The 22,480-nt window shown below is 43.7% G+C and overlaps 1 protein-coding gene across 1 annotated transcript in view; it reads right to left on the reverse strand.

Moving 5' to 3' along the window:
• FAT3 (FAT atypical cadherin 3) overlaps positions 1-22,480 on the reverse strand; it is an 801,625-nt gene that overhangs the window by 86,271 nt on the left and 692,874 nt on the right. The window contains exon 13 of the mRNA XM_070365061.1: positions 20,835-21,068. Coding sequence (XP_070221162.1) covers positions 20,835-21,068 — 234 coding nt within the window. The remainder of the gene's footprint in view (positions 1-20,834; positions 21,069-22,480) is intronic.

Raw genomic sequence — 22,480 nt, forward strand, 5'->3', positions numbered from 1 at the left:
CTGGGGGAAGATAATTTGAAATAATCTCAGCAATCAGACTCTAGTAACACTTTGCATTTTGGTTCTAATCACTTATTTTTATATCAGCTTGATATATAGACATGTCATAATTTATACACAATAATAGGAATGCATTTGTCTGACCAACGTACACCTTCATGGAACCAGCGTCCTCAGAGCATTTCAATTGCCCCCTAATGTTCCTTCATGTCCCGTGGCTGTCTGCCCCCAAATTCCATGACCTAGGCAAGCTAATAACTTGTTTTTGAACCAACACTTTCTCCTGCCTGCATGACTGCCTATTCATCAGTGCTTGAAATCCCACAAGTACATTTAGATTTCAGTCTTTATGACCCAGTCTTGGTGATTAAGGCACATTCTTATTTAAGCTATAAGGATTATCTTTCGAAGAAAAATGCTAAACAAAGCTTTGGTTCTTGAATATGTCATTACATTCCTTTGCAACAGCCTTATCCTTAAAATATAGCACTTTTGAGAGGCACAAGAGTTCTGTCTGTCTCACTGGAGACCCTGGTTATGACCCTCCCATTTAATAAGGATTTGTCAAGAGCCACTTGTTTGACTATCACGGGCACCTTGTTGAGAGAAGTAGAGCCCAGAAGACACCTCCTTAACTCTAGGAGCTTAGCAACTTGACAAGGAATTACTCATACTATTAACTATGTATTTAAGTAATACCTAAACTATTTGCTTAGGGTTAGAATGCCGAGTTCTTTTGATTCTACCTCTGAGAGCTGTCCTGTTTGTGGCCGGGGCTTAGAGTCAGATAAGGCTCCACCCTCTCTCACCTACCTGGCTGCAAGAGACTTCTAATTGCAAACTCAGACTCCATCCTCTCCTGACTAAACCTAACCAGAGTTAAGCTCCTAAAACTCTGGGTCCAGTCCTGCCCCAGCTGCTCAAGGTTGTCACTGCCTTATCACTTCTTTCAGCAAGAAGTAAAAATGGGGCGCTTTCCTGGTGGTCCAGTGGTTAAGATTCCACGCTCCCAGTGCAGGGGTCCTAGGCTCCACCCTTGGTCAGGGAACGAGGTTCCACAAGCCATGCCGCAACTAAGAGTTTGTGTGCCTCAGCTGATTTTGCATGCTGCAACTAAAGTCCAGAGTGCCACAAAGGAAGACGGAAGGCCCTGCGTGCTGCAACCTGAGACCCGGGACAGCCGAGTAAATACAAACGGATCATTAAAAAAATGAATAAATAAAAGATCGAGAATGGCTTTCCAGTCCTTTGCAGTCTGGTCGCAACTCACACTCTCCATGTCATTCCCAGCTCCAGTGCCACAGGGGACGGTCTGTTCGAGTCTCTCCTGAGGACACACGCGCACTCACTACTGCAGTTTTCTGCTCACGCTATCACTTCTACTCAGATCACCGTCTTCCCCTCCTTGCCAAAATCCTGCATGTTCTTTGCAGGTTCTGGGACAGCCTCCTTAATTTCCCTTCTTTCTGCTTCCTTAACATCATTTTCACATTCTCAGTAGCTATATTTATGTCCTCTCTCCCACTAGATTAACATATCATTGAGGCAGAGGGACTGGGTCTTTTTCTTCCTTTACATTTTATTTTTTCCCCAGTTTTATTGAGATATAATTGACATACAGCCTGTATAAGTTTAAGGTATAAAACATAATGATTTGACTTAACATAAATCATGAAACGATTACCACAGTAGGTTTAGTGAACATCCATCATCTCATATAGATGTAAAATTTTTAAAAAAGAAAAAACATTTTCTTTGTGATGAGAACTCACATAAGATTTACTTTTAACAGATTTTATATAAGACGTGGCATTGCATGCCTGCTCAGTTGTGCCCAACTCTTTGCAACACTTTGGACTATGGCCCGCTACATCCTCTGTCCATGGGACTCTTCAGGCAAGAATATTGGAGTGGGTAGTCATTCCCAACTCCAGATTTTCCGACCCAGAGACTGAATCCATGTCTCCTGCATTGCAGATGGATTCTTTACCTGCTAAGCCATCAGGGAAGCCCATATATTACATGCAGTGATGTTAATTATATATGTCATGTACATTATATCCTTAGTACTTAATCTTCTTATAACTGGGAGCTTCTATCTTTCCACTGCCTTCATCAATGTTTCGCACGTCCACCCACGACCAAAGGACTGTATCTTATCTTTGTACCCCGGTACTGAACCCAGGGCCTGGCACATAATAGGAGAGAATGAATGCTGAACTGCAGAGGAAGCAGCCAAGGGACCACAGCAAATGCCTGATGAGCCTGCTAACATGACAAAGGCAGGGGTGGTGTGCATACTGCTCTTGCACGTCCACCACAAATGCACGTGCCAAAGAACTGAAGGCCTCACAGAAGTGCCACGTGGAGAAGTCAGGGATGGTTAATACTAAAAAGGAACAGAAAATACTCATAGATGTATACAAGGTTGCTGCTAAATGGATATCTGCATTTGTGAAAACTAAACAAAACTGGTAACCACTCAATTTTCCAAGAACAAAAACTGGTTGAGTAAATTATATACATTCAGCTACTGAAAAAAGTGAGTTCTAAAACAGTATTGAGTTTAGGAGCACTTGTGTAAAGGAAAGGGCAGAAGAGACTTTTATCAAAGTGGCAACAGTGATTAGAATTCACTTATTTTTTCTTTCTGCCTATCCTTCCAGACTTTACACAGTGGTCACAGACCACGCTTGCAATAAGTAAAAGAACTACTATAAAACTCATGTGCATAGAAAACAGTTCTTAATATCAGTCTTAGAGAGTAGCCACATTTTCACATTATTTTCAAACCTGTTTAATCCTCAACATACACATTATGTGAAATAATTGTAGAAAAAGATGCCCATCTGTTCTATAAGATTCTTTTCCTGATGTTTCCATTCCTCACTTTAGCTTTTATAGAAAAAAGATTTTTTGGTCAAGGTTCTCATTATAAAGTTATTTCAAGGGATACATTTGTAAAACCATTTTTTACGCTTAATTAAGCAGTTGAATAAAATTGCTTGCCTAAAATTCTTCCCTCATTTGTGGGAGGCAAATACAATTCCATCACAGTGAAGGAACTCAAGCTGACCATTCTTTTCTGTCTTTAAAATATGCCTTCAGATGATAGGAAATAAAACAGAAAGTTGCCATGAGGAGGTCCATGGAATTGCAATTACTTCTGAAGTCAGAAATGACTTTTAAATAGACTCTCTAATTAGGTCTGTTTTAAGTGCCTTTTAGAAGTTTTTCATTGGGTGATAACTAATCCTGGCACATTCCCACAGGCAAAATACCAACTCTGGGGGTCAGTAGTCCCTTTTTACTGTCGTTTTGAATAATCAAAAAAAAAAAAAAAAGACAGAAGGCAGCACCAGATGCAGAATCAGGGAAATCCTGACTGTACCATAAACCTCTTGGGAACTTGTCACTTGGGCTGGCACTGGCTTTGCTGGGCAAGACTGGCACACCATTTGAGGTCTTGGAACATAAAAATGCGGGCACCCTTGTTTAACAAATGCTAACAAACAAGCTTATTTATGAAACAGAAACAGGCTCACAGACATTGAAAACAAACATGGTTATCAAAGGGAGAATGAGGGGGAAGGATGAACAGGGAGTTTGGGATTAACAGATGTACACACTATATGAATAGAGAAGCAACAAGGGCCTACTGTTCTTACAGCACAGGAAACTGTATTCAATATCTCCTAATAACCAATAATGGAAAAGAATCTGAAAAAGAATGTATATACACACATACATATGTATATCTATCTATCTGTCTCTCTCTCTATATATGCATGTGTGCTCAGCCGTGTCCAACTCTTTCAGACCATATGAACTGTAGCCCGCCAGGCTCCTCTGTCCATGGGATTTCCCAGGCAAGAATACTGGAGTGGGTTGCCCTTTCCTACTCCAGGAGATCTACCTGACCCAGGGACTGAAACCACATCACCTGCATTAGGAGGTGGATTCTTTACTACTGAGCCACCTGGGAAGCCCATACACACTCAGACACACACACACACACACACACACACACACACACACGTCAATATCTTTGTATATATCTCTGAGTCACTTTTTTGTACACACCTGAAACTAACGTGATATTGTAAATCAACTATACTTCAATTGCAAATAATCTCAAGGCATCAAGGCAGCCAGAGCAGAGCATTAAACCAACATGGGGCCTTTCTAAGCAGGAGGCCCTGCACAGTTGCAAAAGTTGCACACTGATAAAGCTGGCCTCATTCTGAGACTGCTTTCCATGGTCTCTCAAAAACTGCAGCTCATTAGGCTAAACTCAAGCATCTATGGTTTTGTAGTTTGCTAACTGGGATAGCCAATAAATAAATAAAATTAACTCATCAACCAAGTACTCAAAAGTCCATCCTTGCTGGGGCACAGAACTTCTAAACTGAACTATTAAAACTGTTTCCTGAGTGAGTCACTGACTATGACCATTTATCCGTTCAATAAATATTCACAGGACTTTCCTGTAAGGTAGGCAATGGGATATGAAGCAGACTGGATCACAGCATCTCAACCCTCAAACATCTCCTATTTCTAAAGAAACAGACATGCATATACTCAAACATCTCCTATTTCTAAAGAAACAAACATGCATATAGTAGATTGTTGGAGAGGGGTGGCCAAGGAAAGTTTCCCAGAGAAGGAAACAATTGAATTGATCCATGAAGGAAATTCAGGTGTTGAAAGGAGTACCAAAGTGGGAAATTGCCAAGAACAAAGGGCATTTTGGGTGTGTGAACATACGTGAAGTTAAGAAAGATGTAATAGTAAGCAGGGCACTCAGAGAAGGGTTAGGGATCAGTATTTCAAAATTCTAAGTTTAGAATGGCAGGTTTTGAAGCTTTTTGTTTTTGGAGCCACTAGGAAATTACCAGGGCTGCTATTAATAATTATAGCTAGAGTAAATAAAAATCTGGGCACAAGTTAATGGATATGTCAGCAAAAAGAGAAGAAGGAAGATTGGAAGGAGTGAACTGGAGTGAGTGTGCAGGCGGGAAGCACTATGTAATATAGGGGAAGTTATTCCAAAAGCTCCTCACAGACGATGGACAACATAATTGCACCTGTCTAGGAGGCTTCACAAGGTGAAATGATACCACATATCCTGAGGCAAAGCTGATAAGCACACCCCACTGAGCTTCAGTATATCCTGCAGAGGCACCAAGCCAAAGCTGGGGTCCTCAGATTCTGCATAAATCACTCAGAGGCAGATAAAAATTCCCCCTGACACTATAGTACTCCCTTGGTCCTGTCTTGTGTGCTGCTGCGTGTTGGAGCACGGCTGACCCAGACAGCTCAGAAGCCAGTCCCCGGCGTGTGGTGTCTATGGATGAGGCAGTGTGTGGACGGGGGAGCTCGCAGGAATGAATCACTGAGATCAGTTCTTAGAAGTCAGAATTCCCTGCCCGTGCCTGCTGCTGGAACACTTCACTAAGATCTTCTCTCTGAAAGGAATGTGGTGTTTCATTTGATAAGGACTGTTTTGACTCCCTGCTTGGGAGATGTTAAAAAGAGTAATAATAACAGCTTGTATGTGTCCAATGCAAAGACTCCTAAACCAGGGAAGACATCCCAGTCAACTCCAGAAAAAAATGCACGCCTAGCCCCATCCCAGACTTTCCGGAACAGACTCTGGAGATGCAGCCCTGCCTGTTTGTTATTTTTAAAGGCTCACACGGGGATTCTGATACGGATCCAGAGCTGACAGCCAGTTTGTCTTGCTTTTATGCATTATTTTATCTCTGCTGCTGGATCCTGGATTTGGGACGGGGTGGTCCCTAAGGCCCTCATCAGCTGAAAGCATCCTATTTTCTTGGGCACATCACACTGTTCTCCTGTGTGACTGGCCAAAATGTTTGTTGGGGTTTTTCTATAACATCTTATGGAAAAGCCTGAATGGGCTTTTTGACCAACCCAATATTGTCTCCGATGGAACTGGAGAGGGGAATTTCCAGCCTCTGAGATTCAAGGCAGCCCAGGCCGTATGTATGAGAAGCCCTGAGGAAGGAATCCACCTATGTTCTAGACATGACATTAAGGAATTTAGCTAGAAAGTCATGGTTCTCTCACTGGGAAAGGAAATGGCAGCCCACTCCAGTAGTCTTGCCTGGAAAATCCCATGACAGAGGCGCCTGGCGGGCTATAGTCCATGGGGTCACAGAACAGTCGGGCAGCACGGAAGCGCCTGAGCACGTCTTACTTCTTCTCACCCAGGCAGCTCAGCAGACCTGCACTAAGCGCATCCTGGGCAGTGGGGGCCTGGCCCCTGCTGGGCCACAGAGGTGGAGAGGCCGGCACATCAGCCCCCTTGGAGCTCGCGGTCTGGAGAGAACACAAGGAGCTCATAGCTCGTTTTTCCAGGGAGGAAGAGGAATTCAGAGAGGCGGGGAGACTTGTTTAAGGCTAGAGAGTTAGCAAGGATTGGAACTGGGATACTTAATCTGGTCTCATCCCAAAGCTACTGTGTGATGTCAGTTTTCAACGTGCCGGGACACGTGACCCAGAGATGATGGGGCGTCACAGACTAAGATGTTGCCTGATGTCCTGCGGAGGATGTGCTGATGCTGCTGGTGGGTAGAGAGGTCAGGGAGCGATTTACGGGCTGGGAGTCATTTACTCAGGACTACTACTCATCTCACAGATGCTTGAGAGGGGCCACCATGCCTCTTTGAACCGCACTTTCTCCATCTGCTGGCAGGAAGGTCAAGGTCTGTTAGAGCTGTAGCAAGACATCAGGTGTGAGGGTTTGGGGCTCTGCAGAGCAAGGCTAAGATTATCTGTTTTGATATCTGTACGACAGACTAAGGCTTTTGCCCACAAAGTGCTTCCAAGAATGGCTCATGTCTCTGTCTTTAGGGGCAATTATTTAGCTTTTACAAACATTTTAATAGTCTCTCAGCTGCCTTCAAAGATTTAAGGCTTCAGAAAATAACAGAGCTTTGGGGAAGGAAAAAAACATATTACATCATTTGACTTGTATAGCTTAGAGGTAAAAATTTCTAAGGTGTTAAGGAAAGACATAGAATATACAATACTTAAGAGCAGGCAGGTTGACATCAGACTTGAATCCTTCTCATAACATCTTTAGGAACATGTATATTTATATGGATATATGTATAACTGAGAAGCTTCCCAGATGGCTCAGGGATAAAGAATCCACCTGCCAGCAAGGACACATGGGCTTGATCCTGGGTCGGGAAGATCCTCTGGAGAAGGAAATGGCAACCCACTCCAGTATTCTTGCCTGGAGAATCCCATGGACAGAGGAGCCTGGTGGGCTACAGTCCATGGGGTCACAAAGAGTCGGACACAATTGAATGACTGGATACACATGTATAACTAAACCACTTTGCTGCACACCTGAAATTAACACAACATTGTAAATCAACTATATTTCAATAAAAAATTTTTAAATAAAAATACAATTCTCACTTCTGTCAGAAAAACTAATGATTGTATTAAAAGCTATTAAAATAGAAAACAAAACAACTCCAGTATTTTCTGGTAGAAATTACTAGAGAATAGAAAAGCACTTTGTACTGAGGTGTCAGGGGACCCTTCTTTTAGATCCAGCTTTGCCACTAAAGAAGTCATCTTGGGTAAGTCTCTTTATCTTTGAGCCCCAGCTTCCTTCTCAGAGAAAAAAGGGTTTGACTGGATCTAGCCTTCCACGCATAGCACCCCAAGATTTGCAGGGGCTGTGACTCACAAGGGGACTGGGCCAGGTGCCCCACGGGGGAGGCGTGGATCCCTGAGAACAGCCACAAAAGAGCAGCCAGCAGCTGTTACGTCATCTCTCCCGCAGTCTGTGTCACTGCAGCTGCGCACAGTCTGGCTGAGCCACTCCGTCTGGAGGGAAGGCCCTGTGCGGACTCACCAATCCGCGTGCAGGGGCCCGTTTTCCTTCAGCATAAAGCCCTTGGAAGAGAATGGCCATGGGAGAATCCTTAGGGGTATGTGGGTAGAATTCAGAAGGCCCGTGAACTTGCACTAGTCTGTTAGCTCTGTATTGCTCCATGCCAAACAAGCCCAGAACTTACCGGCTTAAGCAATAAATATCTAGTATCCTATGGTTTCCATGGGGCAGGAATAGCTTAGCTGGCTGGCTGTGGCTCAAGGCTTCTCACGAAGCATCAGTCAAGCTGCTGGGCTGGGCTGTGTTTTCATCTGAAGGCCCCAGAGGAGGCTGCGTTCTCTCGAGTTCACTCGTGCAGTTGTTGGCAGGCCTCAGGCCCTTGAGCTGTAGGCCCCTCACAGACCTGCCTTCCCATGTCCTAGCTGTCTCCCCAGGGGAGTGATCCAAGCCAGAGTTAGAGGGCCTGCTCTGCCCTGAACTGTGTCCCTCTCAGATAGACCCAGGACCTGGGGTTCCTGGCTGCAGTGCTGCAAAGCTTGTACCTGGACACACCTCTGTTTGAGTTAATAATACAAAGAAACTATATGCAACTAAAAGTAACTGTGTGCATGTGTAATTGGGGCAAATTCTGGACCAAAAAGATTCAAAAAGACAAAAAACAAACAAAACAAACAAGAACAACCCAATTGCCATTTCTGAGAAGCTGGGAGCAGGCGTGTAAGAGGGTGCTGTGCCTGCTCCCTGGACTCAGCACCACAAAGGGGTGGGCAAGCTACGCAAGCCACCCATCTGGCCCAACCCCTGGACACACCCCTTCCCTCACTCCATGTAATGCACCAGTCCCCAACCGTTTTGGCCCCAGGGACGGGTTTTGTGGAAGCCAATTTTCCATGGATGGGGTGGGGGATGGTTCAAATGGGGTCATGTTAGCAATGAGAGTGATGGGGAGCAACAGATGAAGCTTCAGCCAGCTCACCCGCTGCTCACCTTCTGCTGTGACCCCGTTCCTAACAGGCCACAGACTGGTACCCATCCTCAGTCTGGGGGTTGAGGACCCCAATATAAGGAGAAGTGATGCTCACCCCTCCTCGGGAAGCAAGCAAGGGAGGATATTGCTTGTTTTTGTTCCCTCTTGCAGTCTGCACAGGAGCCACAGTAAAATTTTGCCTGAATTTCTTGTTTGGCTTCTAGTCAACTTCCTCCAGGGAGAGCCAAGAATCCTAGTTGGTATCACCCCCACCCATAAATCCATATGTTGAAGAGTCAACCCCCTATGTGACTGTATTTAGAGCTAGGGCTCTTGAGGCATTAAGGTTAAAGAAGTCATAGGGTAGGGTCCTAACCCAAGAAGATTGGTGGTCCAGAAGAAGAGGGGGACAAAGAGTGCTCTTTTCCTCCCTGCACACACCAAGGAAAGGTCATGTGAGCGCCTGGTGAGAAGGCGGCCACCTGCAGGCCAGGAACTGACTGTGCTGGCACCCTGAGCTGACATCCAGCCTCCAGAACCGAGAAAGTGAATTTCTGCTGGGTAAGCCACTCAGTCTGTGGTATTTTGTTATGGCAGCCCGAGCAGACTAAAACAGAGAGCATGACCAAGGGGGAAGGAACAGTCTTTCTGTAACCTGATCTCAGGAGGGATACCAGCCATCACTTCTACCACATGCTATTCATCCGAAGTGAGCCAGGAGACTTTCCTGGTGGTCCAGTGGTTAAGACTCTGTGCTTCCAATGCAGGGGGTGTGGGCTCAATATCCAGCTGGGGAACTAAGAAACCAAATGTTGAATGGCTTGGCTAAAAGAAAAAAAAATTATTTAAAAAGATTTTAAAAATATTAAAAAAAGGTGAATCTGGAGGCAGTTTAAGTCCATTCAACTTTCTTTTTTTTTAATATAAATTTATTTTATTTATTTTTAATTTGAATTTATGTATTTAATTGGAGGCTAATTACTTTACAATATTGTATTGGTTTTGCCATACATCAACAAGAATCCGTCACGGGTGTACACATGTTCCCCATCGTGAACCCCCCTCCCACCTCCCTCCCTGTACCATCCCTCTGGGTCATCTCAGTGCACTAGCCCCAAGCATCCTGTATCCTGCATCAAACCTGGACTGGCGATTTGTTTCTTATATGATATTATACATGTTTCAATGTCATTCTCCCAATCATCCCTCTCCCTCTCCCACAGAGTCCAAAAGAATGTTCTATACATCTGTGTCTCTTTTGCTGTCTCACATACAGGGTTATCATTACCATCTTTCTAAATTCCATATGCGTTAGTATACTGTATTGGTGTTTTTCTTTCTGGCTTACTTCACTCTGTATAATAGGCTCCAGTTTCATCCACCTCATTAGAACTGATTCAAATGCATTATTTAACCTAGATGTCCATCAGCAGATGAATGGATAAGAAAGCTGTGGTACATATACACAATGGAGTATTACTCATCCATTCAACTTTCAAGAAGAGACATGGGACTACCAAGAGGTGGGGGGTCATAGAGGGTCATCCTTAGAAGCTGCCTACAACACTGGGAATAATTTAAATCTTTACTTTGATTAACCTCTAACTGGACTTAGCATCACATTCAATTGTAAATGCAGACAACCAATCATGGCACCCCACTCCAGTACTCTTGCCTGGCAAATCCCATGGACGGAGGAGCCTGGTAGGCTGCAGTCCATGGGGTCACTAAGAGTTGGACACGATGGAACAACTTCCCTTTCACTTTTCATTTTCATGCATTGGAGAAGGAAATGGCAACCCACTCCAGTGTTCTTGCCTGGAGAATCCCAGGGACGGGGGAGCCTGGTGGGTTGCCGTCTATGGGGTGGCACAGAGTCGGACACGACTGAAGCGACTTAGCAGCAGTAGCAGCAGTCACTACAGGATGAGAAGCACCTTCGATCTGGTAACCAATCACTGCTATTTTCATGCTGTTTTACAGTTGTGGCACATATCCCTGTTTACCACCACTCCAAAATATCAAAATTATGAGATCTACCATGTTAGATCGTATTTAATCTACTAAAGCAGACATTCATTTTACTACGCACTAAGACCAAAAAATACCTGGATGCACCATTTCATTTCTGACCTTTTGCATTTTACTTTATGAAGTGTAAAACATTATTCTGAGAAAAAATCTGTAGGTGTCACCAAACTGTCAAAGTATTGGTGGCATAAAATGTTTAGGAATCCTTAAGCAAGTGGCTCTGCAAGTATGGTCCTGGGAACAGCAGCATTAACTTGCCCTGGGAATTACTCTGACACACAGATGATCAAACCTCCTCCCAGACCCGATCAGAAACACTGGGGGTGGGGCTAGAAATCCCCAGGTTAACAGGCCCTCTAGATGACTGGTGCGCACTGCAGGCTGAGACCCACTGGTCTAGAGTCTTTCATTCAGAGTTTGCATTTCCAATAAGCTCCCTGATGAAATTAGTCTGGGGACCACTTTTTGAGAGCAGTGCTCTTGACTAAAACATAAACCATCTTGACTATTAGCTGGATATCTGTTAACCAAGTCTCCTTTGGTGCCACTAACTAGTCTATTGTTCATGACAAGTTAACCCTTCAGAGTTTATTCATATGTTAACTAGAACAATAACAAAAAATATCTGCCAACTTTCAGAATTTGCTGTGAGAACTGGAAATAATGGATCTGCAGTACTTGGCACAGTGCCTGGAATGTAATGGAAGCTCAAAAAAGCAAATGTCATTAGTCACATTATGTTTATTACCACTTAAAATTCTTTCCAAACCCCAGCTTTGCCTAGCAGGGTTTAACAGTAGGAGAGAAGAGGTATGTGAGCAGTTCCACAGAAGGAAAATCTCGAGATGCTGCTGGAGACCCAGCTGCAAAGAGGGCTGGGTTGGCAAAGCAAGCATTCCTCCTGTGCTCCTAACACTACAGAAGAGTGAACAGTCTGAGGGAGAGCAGTGACTGGCCCAAGGTCACACAGCCTGCATAGTGCAGGGCACGAATCACCCAAGGCTTCCCCCTGCCCACACGGCCTCTTGACCTCTGGTCATGAGATGTGCCCCTTCAGGACACTGGGGGGATATGCAGGGTCCAGAGGAGTCAAGGGTTGCTGGCTTGGCTGGGGTATGATGTCACCAAGAAGCTTCCCAAGCTTCTCCTTGGAAAGTCCTAAAACAGAAAAATGACCGTCCACCTGCACACCTCCATTGGGGGGGTTCATGGGCACACCTAACCTCCTTCACAGACTCCACACCCTGGCCCTTCTCTCCCACACAGCCAGGTGAAAAAGAGGTGCTTCAGAGTTTACCTGTTTGGTCAGGTGTAACATTTTTCTTTTGCTTTTGGGGTGGGCCCGGTGCAAAGGTAAGCTAAGCCCTTCCAAGAGTACATGCTGAGTGAATACTTGTTTTCCTCCATGAGACTAAAAGGTGGTGATGAAAGACTTCAAATCAAACCCCATTACGGGGACTTCCATGAGACCAGAATGGCGATGAGGGAATACTGAAGATCTAACTTCATCCCAGGGACTGAAACTTTAGCCACCACACTGACGGTAAAGGAGAGCTCCAAACGGAGACAAATGTTTCTGACTCTGACAGACGGGGTGGCATGCACGACCCTCCCTCAGACTTCGTGACAGCATAGGAGACAGCCAGCCTGGAGCGCTGGGCTGACGTGCATCTCCGCCAGCCTCCCAGCGCTTCGCGGTGCACTTCACTTGTCTCTTAGCTGTTCCTCCTGAGTCTTCTCATGGTTCTAAGGAGTGAGGGACACATGGTGAGGACATGTCAGAAGAGGCGAGAGACGGCGGGAGAGATTTAAAGCGGCCTGGGGAGGAAGACCTCCCTTTAATAGCTCTCAGCAGTTACTTTTGTGAACATTCCTCTCAGGTAAACAAGTTCCTGCTCCTTCATGGAGCACAACATACTCAGATCTGATGATGCTCTCAGACACTGGGCCAGCCTTTTTGTCTGACAAGATCTGTGCTCTGGAAAACCAAGTTCGTTCCAGCTTTTGTCCCATGAGAGCCCATGTTGGGTCAGGATGCCATCTGTCTCCCTCATGAAATATGCAGAAAATGAATCCCCAACAAGAACTGCAAGCTTACATCACTACAGTGAATGGCAGTGCAAAATTAAGGACGTTGAGGGCTGCTGGAAAACAAACTCTTGGGTAAAAATGGAAAAGTTCTGTCAAGAGATACGTTTTCTCTGTTTCTTTCCTATTCTCTACTAATAAGAGGATCTATTGATGTTAGAGGGAAAGGCATCATTGTGGAAAGCTCTGAGAGAAAACTTCTATCTTTTCTATTCATGAAGTTCACTCTATTGGTTGGGTCTGTTCACTTCTGTAACCCCGTACCTACAGAGCCCTCAGTGGGGGAAGAACTTTTCTTCCCCATCTTTCAGTGACTCCAAACTAACTCCCTGTGCTCGCCTCAGAGTGCCCAGCCTGGCTGCCGCCATGTTAGTCTCTTTAGTTGACAGACTCTCTTATCACATGGAGATGTCTGAAAGCAGATGTGTGCCTCCCAACTGAGTTTTCCTCAGCCTCTCCCTCTTAGTTTCTTTTTCTTCCTTTGAAAGTCAGTCTTTTTTCTTTCTGCTTCTCCCCTTCCTTTCACGTCGAGGATTAAGTGGTTGTGGGCTCTCCTTGTTGCTGAGGCTCACCCTCCCTAACCACAAGATGAACGCCATCTTTTCCCACTCCTTTGAAATGTGATGGGGCGGTTTCTCTTTCCTGCTTTCATTACAGTAGCAGAGACATGAGAGCTCACCAAATACCTGTGGCCTCTCCTGTACCTCCCAGCATCATCTGACTAGTTCTAGTCAATGGATAGTGACAAAGTGACGCGAGTCTCTCCTAGGCTGAGGCAGCAAAGAGCTGACATGCCTTCTTCATCCCTCTCTTCTTTTGCTGCAGTGACCTTGTGAAGCAAAGGTCACAAAGGTGGTATTGACCCAATGGAGGGACCAGATTTCCACATCGCTGAATGGACTTGCACTGACCTGCCCCCCACAGGAGCAAGAATTAAACTTTTGCTGCACTAAGCCACTGAGATTTTTGAAAAGTTACCTCAGTCTAGTCAAGGCTATCTTAGCTAATATAATCCTCCTCTTTTGCTACCAGATCTTTCCCCTCTTCTTGCCCCAACATCAAGCCCCAACCCTTAATACCTGACTTGAATGCAAATACCATTTTGTGAATATTTTCTGAGTTGTCCCACTTGAAAATTCACTGCTCATGTTTTCATGTCTCCACAGAGACCTGAGCTAGCATTTCACATGTGTCTGACTAATCCTTAAAAAATCCCTACTTTTACAGATGAAGTGACTCTGTTATAACATTGATCTCATTGTCTTTGAATATTCATTTGTGCTTGTCTCTCTGAATGTTCATTTCTGTTTTTCTGTTTCCCATAATGGAAGCCCCTTGACAGCAAAGCCTTCCTACTCTGTCATGATTAGCAAACTTATCTTCACTCCTGAAGGACTGTAATTTAATTCCCGATGTGTCTCCAATTTTTTATCTTTTTTACACGAGGTCCTGCTTCAGGCCACCTAGGCTATCTCTGTCCACCTTGTACCTGAATTTGAGTTCTTGCCTGGCCTGTCCCTTGTGCCTTCAGTCCAGTCAGTTGCCAAAACTGGCAGATTTCACATATAAAATCTCTCTCTCATCTGCTTCTTCCTTTTAAATCCCAACCTATCACTTGAATTTTGGTCTTTGTGGTCTTTCTCAATGATCTCCTAGAAGCTTTCTTCACATCCACGTTAGGGGCTTCCATCAGATCAGCAGTTCCCAAACCCAGAACTGATGACTTTCTTTTGTCTATGGATGCAGTGGTTCTTTTCCATCTTTTGGTTTAAGCACAATTCCTGGCCTTTGTGAACCCCCACAATGGGGCCCAGATCTCACTGTCTCATCTCACTGTCCAGCTTTCTGTTCTGAACCATGTGATGCTCTTCCAACTATTTAGTTGGGTCTAAAGAGATGGGAATACCAGACCACCTTACCTGCCCCCTGAGAAGCCTGTAGGCAGGACAAGAAGCAACAGTTAGAACCAGACATGGAACAACGGACTGGTTCAAAATTGGGAAAGGAATACGTCAAAGCTGTATATTATCACCCTGCTTATTTAAGTTATATGCAGAATACATAATGTGAAATGTCAGGCTGGATGAAGCTCAAGCTAGAATCAAGATTGCCGGGAGAAATATCAATAACCTCAGATATATAGATGAAACCACCCTAATGGCAGAAAGCAAAGAGGAACTAAAGAGTTTATTGATGAAGGTGAAAGAGGAGAATGTAAAAGCTCCCTTAGAACTCAACATTCAAAAAACTAAGATCATGGCATCCAGTCTCATCACTTCTTGGCAAATAGAAGGGGAAACAATGGAAACAGTGACAGACTTTATTTTCTTGGGCTCCAGAATCATTGTGAACGGTGACTGCAGCCATGAAAGAGGTTTGCTCCTTGGAAGAAAAGTTATGACAAACCTAGACGTTTTCAATACTAAAAAGCAGAGACATCACTTTGTAGACAAAGGCCCATATAGTCAAACAAAGGTTTTTTCAGTAGTCATGTACGGCTATGAGAGCTGGACATAAAGAAGGTTGAGCACTGAAGAATTGATGGTTTTGAATTGGGGTGCCGTAGAAAATTCTTAAGGGCCCTGTGGACAGCAAGGAGATCAAACTAGTCAATTCAAAAGGAAATCATCCCTGAATACTCATTGGAAGAACAGATGCTAAAGCTGAAACTCCAATACTTTGGTCACTTGATGTAAAGAGTCAACTCATTGGAAAAGATCCTGATGCTGGGAAAGACTGAGGGCAGGAGGAGAAGGGGCAACAGAGGATGAGATGGTTTGTTGGCATTGCAGACTCAATGGACATGAGTTTAAGCAAACTCAGGGAGACTGTGAAGACAGGGGAGCCTGGAATGTTACAGTCCATGGAGTCACAACTAAGCGACTCAACAAAAACAGCACGTTCCCGACTTTGCAAATTTATCCTCCTGGTTCCTGTCTTCCTGAAGGCCTTCCTCCCTCTGCCTATTGAATCTCATTCATTCTGGATTCTGGAAGTTCTTCCTTTTATGCCAGGTTTGTGTGTTCCAGATTTATACCCTTCACTACTGCATGGACCCTGGGCCTGTCACTGCATATTCCTCATATAGTTCCTTCTATAATAGCTGCTATGTACCTACTCATTAAATATCAGCTATATTGAATGGAAAATAATTTTAATGTGTGTTACAAGCTTCCAAGTTTCTCCAAAATCCATGACAACAGGTCTAAACTGTATAGGAAATATTTTACAGGAAAGGAGTGAACATGTTCATTAGAACATTTCCTTGCTTTATGTCCCTGATGCGTAAGAGGAAAAATATGTCCTCTTGAATCTCAAACATCTGGACATTGGCCTCTCAATAAATCATGGGCTCTGACACATTTTCCAGTACAAGTTTACATTTGATTTTCATGTCACTTTGCCTAAAATGGTCACAGATTTTAGCTCTGATTTTTATCACTGCATATTTCCTTTGTTAGTTTAAAAAACCCTCAATACTGAGAACCTGGACACCTAACCTTGCCTTAAGAGGTAGAGTAAATAGCAAAATATGAACCCCAAAGAGGTGGTGCAACAAAAAGTCTCCTAATGTTTACTGAAAGGATTAAATTTTTATAAATATTAGGTCATAAAGTCACTTCATTAGTTCATGGGGTGGAGGATGTTTCCATTTTACAGGAAAACGAAGAATTTAATGCTAAAATCTAGATAGTTGCCATGCTATTGCTTAGAACTCATAAAATGGGTGCTAAAGTAGTCTTGTCTTCCTGTTTTTTTTTTTCCTGATCTAGGCAGAAAAAGTTGGCTTAAAGCTCAACATTCAGAAAACGAAGATCATGGCATCCGGTCCCATCACTTCATGGGCAATAGATGGGGAAACAGTGGAAACAGTGTCAGACTTTATATTTCTGGGCTCCAAAATCACTGCAGATGGTGACTGCAGCCATGAAATTAAAAGACACTTACTCCTTGGAAGGAAAGTTATGACCGACCTAGATAGCATATTCAAAAGCAGAGACATTACTTTGCCAACAAAGGTTCATCTAGTCAAGGCTATGGTTTTTCCAGTGGTCATGTATGGATGTGAGAGTTGGACTGTGAAGAAGGCTGAGTGCCAAAGAATTGATGCTTTTGAACTGTGGTGTTGGAGAAGACTCTTGAGAGTCCCTTGGACTACAGGGAGATCCAACCAGTCCATTCTGAAGGAGATCAGCCCTGGGATTCCTTTGGAAGGAATGATGCTAAAGCTGAAACTCCAGTATTTTGGCCACCTCATGTGAAGAGTTGACTCATTGGAAAAGATTCTGATGCTGGGAGGGATTGGGGGCAAGAGGAGAAGGGGATGACAGAGGATGAGATGGCTGGATGGCATCACGGACTCGATGGATGTGAGTTTGAGTGAACTCCGGGAGTTGGTGATGGACAGGGAGGCCTGGCGTGCTATGATTCATGGGGTCGCAAAGAGTCGGACACGACTGAGCGACTGATCTCATCTGATCTGATCTGAGGCAGTTACTCTAACATTAGCATTGGTTCGTTATGAATAATGAATTTGGCATAGCAAAGAGTTGTTTGGCTAAAAATAATGATATAGATACACATATATATTATATATATATATATATATATATATATGCTAATTAGAAAACCAGGATACTGAAAGGTTAGCAAGAGATTGTAAGAATTTTGAATTTATGAAGTAATGGAATCGGACTTCAGGTTAATATATCTTTGTCTTTTTTCTGCAATTTATTGTGGTTTAGTATATGCTGTAGCCAAATACTGATGAAATCGTTTGTAACTTTAGGCAAAGGAATATGCTTGACAAAAGAAGTTTCATGAACCAAATAGCCCTGTCATTTATACAAATGGAGACAATGTTCTTCACTAGGATCAAAAACCAATTAGACAACTTGGATGGATCTCAAGGGAATGATGCTGAGTGAAAAAGGACATTTGGAAAAGGTTACAAGCTGCACCATTCCATTTAAATAACATTTTTGAAATAACTAAATTATAGATATGGGGATTAGTGGTTGCCAGGGATTAGAGACTGGGAAGGAAGTGTGGGGAGAAGGTGGGTGTTGTTATGAAGGGGCAGCAAGTAGATGAATGGGGTGGTGGTTACATGAAGCTACACAGGTGATAAAACTGCACAGAACTACATACACACACACACACGCACACACACACACACACACCTGTGCCAAAATCTAAGTGTACTATAGTTACATAAGATGGTATCACTGGGAGAAAAGATTGTGTGAAAGGTACATGCCACCTCCTGTACATTTTTTTGACAAATTCCTGTGAACTTATGATTATTTCAAAGTTAAAAGTTCTTAAACATCAGAATTTCCTTGTCACTTTAGAGAAGGGGCCTATGCAGGTCAGGCGGAAACCTAAGTGAGATGGCTGGGAAGGTGAGAACTGGCTGATGGCAGCTTCCAGCCATGGTGTGACTATGTGCCTGAAATTGCTGAGTCTTCTGAGTGCTGTTTTTAGAAAATGCCAGAAATTGAAAATTCAAATAAATATCTCTTGACTTTTATTGACAATTAATCCAAACTGTTTGGAACACTCTATATAAGTCAGACTAAAGACACTGGATGGCTGGATTCAGTAGGGTTGGATTCAGTCTTAATGACAGGAGCAAACTCAGCTTTAGGCCAGAGGTTAGGTTTGGCCTCCAGATGATTCACCCAGCCCTGCTCACCCCAAACTGCTCATCTCAATGTGTGGCTCAGGCTCCTCTGTGCTGACTTACAGCAGACTGAGAAGCGGGGATCAGGCCACTGATAAAAATGGTATGAGCACCCCCCAGTCACTGATACCTGGATTCTGGAGAATATGGATTTGACTATGGTTCTCCCTGCAGGCTCTGAGCAAGACCTCCACCCCCACCTCCTGAGCATGGTGCCTAGAAACAGCAGGTGCTCAGTTTGCCTTTTTAGAGGAGCTTATTTGTTCCCCCCCAGCTGTCTTAGTTTTTATTTTTAAAGCTAAATGAGATCTAAAAAAACTGAGAATATGATCTAGAATCTGGTATCCTATGCTAGAGTTTTCTGGAAGTGGATACAATGGCCTGATGAACACACAATATGAATAGCACTCATAACCTCCATGTTGGTCTGAAGCCAGAATGTAAGCCTTCTGCTAATTGGTGCAAAGAGCAGAGACAGGTGCTGATAGGTTATTCTGGATCTAGTGTTTGAAAGGCTTCATCATCTCTGCCCCTGCAAGAGTCCAGTCAACCCTTCTTCCCCACTGCCAACCGGGACAGCTGACTCAGCAGAATTGAGCAGCACAAAGCTAGCTGCCTGCCCTCTACCGCAATCACATCTGTCGCTGGATAACCTCCCACCTCCTGTCTGAAGCATAACGTACTGATCAGACTCTCTCCGTGTTAATTCTCTAGCAGACAGAGCACACCCAATTCCTTTAGGAAGGAGGTAAATAGAAAAACTCCAATTTTTAAAATTGAAATTCTAATTTAAAAAATTTTCAATCTTAAAATTTCATCTCTGGCCCAATTATACATTCTCAAAATTAAATTATTAATGATTCATCTGTACAATTTCTGTCCTCTTTTCTTCAAAGGCTTGCTGTCAAGAGTCCAGGGAATGTTTTCTAATCCTCCTTTAAAAAGCAGTATTTGCAAATAATTCATGATTATAGGTCAATAAAAGAGTCTTTTCCAGAATTCCCTGGTGGTCCAGGGTTTTGGACTCTGTGCTTTCACTGCTAAGGGCCTGGGTTCAATCCCTGTCAGAGAACTAAGATTCCATAAGCTGCATAGTGCAGCTGAAAAAAAAATCTTTTCCTATTTATTATGTTTTTTACCAAGCTTTACAATATGCAGATTTTTAAAGGGTTGGTTCTCAGCCTCAAAAATTATGCTAATAAGGTAAGAACAATAATTCATAGTATAGTCACTAATTTCTCTAAGGGGAAATATGCAGAGACCCTGGGCTCTACGTTTGTTTTCAACTAATTATCATGTATTTACTTTTCCATTAGTCCAATAATTTTTCTTTCAATTCAGAATTAAGCAATAAGACACTGAATTATATAAAGGCCTGTTTATCATAACAGACACACCCCATCATTCCCCAGTCCTCTGATTTACAGCTCTTAAAATGCACAGCCAAGGGGCTGTCTGTATGCCCTTTTGTATTTAGACTCCATCATGCAGTCACCTCAATAACTTATGCATTCTCAGAAAGGCTACCTAGCAATTAACTCCAGTCTTTTCTAACTCACCATCTCATTATGTAAAGTGGATCTGAAGACAAACTTTATTAGCAACTTTCAATTCTAATTCCTTATTTCCCTCTGCCACTCCCACCCCTCCGAGTAATGTCAGTTTATGTGACCAAAATACTCTGGAAAATGGCAGTTAGAAAAAATCCACATTGGGCTGGCAGCACACTTAGTAATTGGTCTTTGCACTATGGGGCACCACCATAAATCGAGACTGTCATATTTCAGCTAAAGTGTGGGTTGCAATTCTTTATAGAAATAGAAACGAATTCTCCCCACCACACAACAGTTAACTATGTTCAAGAGGAATGAGTAAGTAGGAAAGCTATTGTTTTTCATTCTAAAGGTTAAAAAAAAAAAACCCACAAACTCAAAACCCTTTGTTAAAAGTTAAAGGAATTTACAGTATCACTTCTCTAAACCCTACAAAAAGGTGGGAAGATTTCTTGCAGATTTCTTTCACGTGTGTGAAGTACATCAGCCAAAGAGCCGAAATGTGGTTTACTGTACTTGTCCTGATGGGAAAGAGAAACCCAGGTTGGCTGATGGAGCTAGAGGACAGGCAGCACCTGAATGTGTGAAACGCACAGACAGGGAGGCCCCCCATCGGGGCGGCTGACTTACCAACATCCGGATCCACCGCTTGAACTCTGGTCAACAGAGCCTTGGTGGCCGTGTTCTCATAGACACAGGCATTATAGTGGTCAGAGGAAAACACCGGGGGGTTATCGTTCACGTCCTCCAGGGTCAGACGGACGTCGGATTGGCAGAATCGGCCGCCCCCGTCGGTGGCCCTGGCAACGAGGCTGTACGCAGGGACCCTCTCCCGGTCCAATGGAGCCAAAGTTTTTAACTCACCTGTGAAAATAAATGGCCTGGCTTTTCAAAACTGTCTTTCTTCAAAGAGCAGAGAATCAATTACATACAGAACCCGAGTGTAGGAAGGACTGCTGATATTTGGCTCAAGAGCTTCATACTTTGAAAAATAGAGCAAGTTCAAATTTTTTAAGCATCAGGGAAAAATTTATGGGATTCTGGATGCAACAAGAAACCAACAGCATGACTTTCAAAGGAATTAATTCCACTGTGAAGTCTCTTGTGTCAGGGATTCCTTCTTTTGGCAGGATGGAGAAGCTCCACACCTCTTTAAACCTTGCAAGAACTGCTCAGTTCTCTGATGGTCAATCAGGTCAATGGTCTTTATACCCAGAAGGGTTAGTCTCTCTGCTTCCAGACACTTAATCTTTTTTTAACCCCGTCTTCTAGAGGAAAACAAACAGTCCAAACAGGCTGGCTCCAGCAGAAAGAGGTTACAAAGGAGTCCTATCGTGCCCGGCAAATCCCACTTGCTGGGAGAGTGGAGGGCCAGCAGTTGTTGGGGGGAGGTCCCAGTGGGGGATAACTGAGGAGCCCAGAGCAGACATGCAGGAAGGGCATTTCATAACCATGGAGGGATTATTACTTTAATCACTGGAATAGCTACACTGGTCCTGGGTGTCAGTCCCTGTGGGGATTTCATTGCTACTTAAATTTCAATGGATAATGGCAATGAGCACAATGACAGACCTGAATAAACGCCGTTTGGTGAAAAGTCAGACTCATGAAATATTATTATGTACTCTTAGTAAAATTAGCAGATATCACTGGGAGCACGTCATCAGTACTTACAAAGCTGTTCTTCCTACAGCTTCCTGAAGGCAAGCAGTTCTCAACTACAGGCTGGATCATTTCCCCCTCCTCAAAAACATCCAGGGAGTTTTCAGTTGGGCATTCAGGACCCTCCAAGATCCGACCTAAAGTTATCTTTCCCACTACTTTTCTGGCGAGTCATCCTGTGGCTCCTCTGACCACTGACAGGGCTGTACACGGCATTTCCTGGAGGTGCTGTGCTCTCTGCCCACGCCGCGCCCGGGGGCGGCAGTGACCTGCTTGAGCCCCTAGAATCCTGGCTCAGTTCAAACGCCGGTTCTTCTTTACAAGCTTCCTCTTCCCTCTCATCAGAACATTAGCTGCTTTTTCCTCTGTGCTCAGACATAACTCTCTTGATATCTCTCGCAGGCACTCATGTCATTCTGTCTTTCATAACTATTATTATTTCTGTTATTATTATTACTGACTCACTGCTCTGTCTTCTCCACTGGGTTACAGTATTGCTCAGAGATGCTTTGAGGGCTTCATGTCAGAGTCTATCACAAATATTCCATAAAGTGTTTTTAGATCCAGTAGTTAATAAATGCTAGCTATTCAATAAAAAAAGTGCCAGGCCTCTA

This window comes from Bos mutus, chromosome 29, assembly GCF_027580195.1.
Source record: "Bos mutus isolate GX-2022 chromosome 29, NWIPB_WYAK_1.1, whole genome shotgun sequence".
Taxonomy (NCBI): domain Eukaryota; kingdom Metazoa; phylum Chordata; class Mammalia; order Artiodactyla; family Bovidae; genus Bos; species Bos mutus.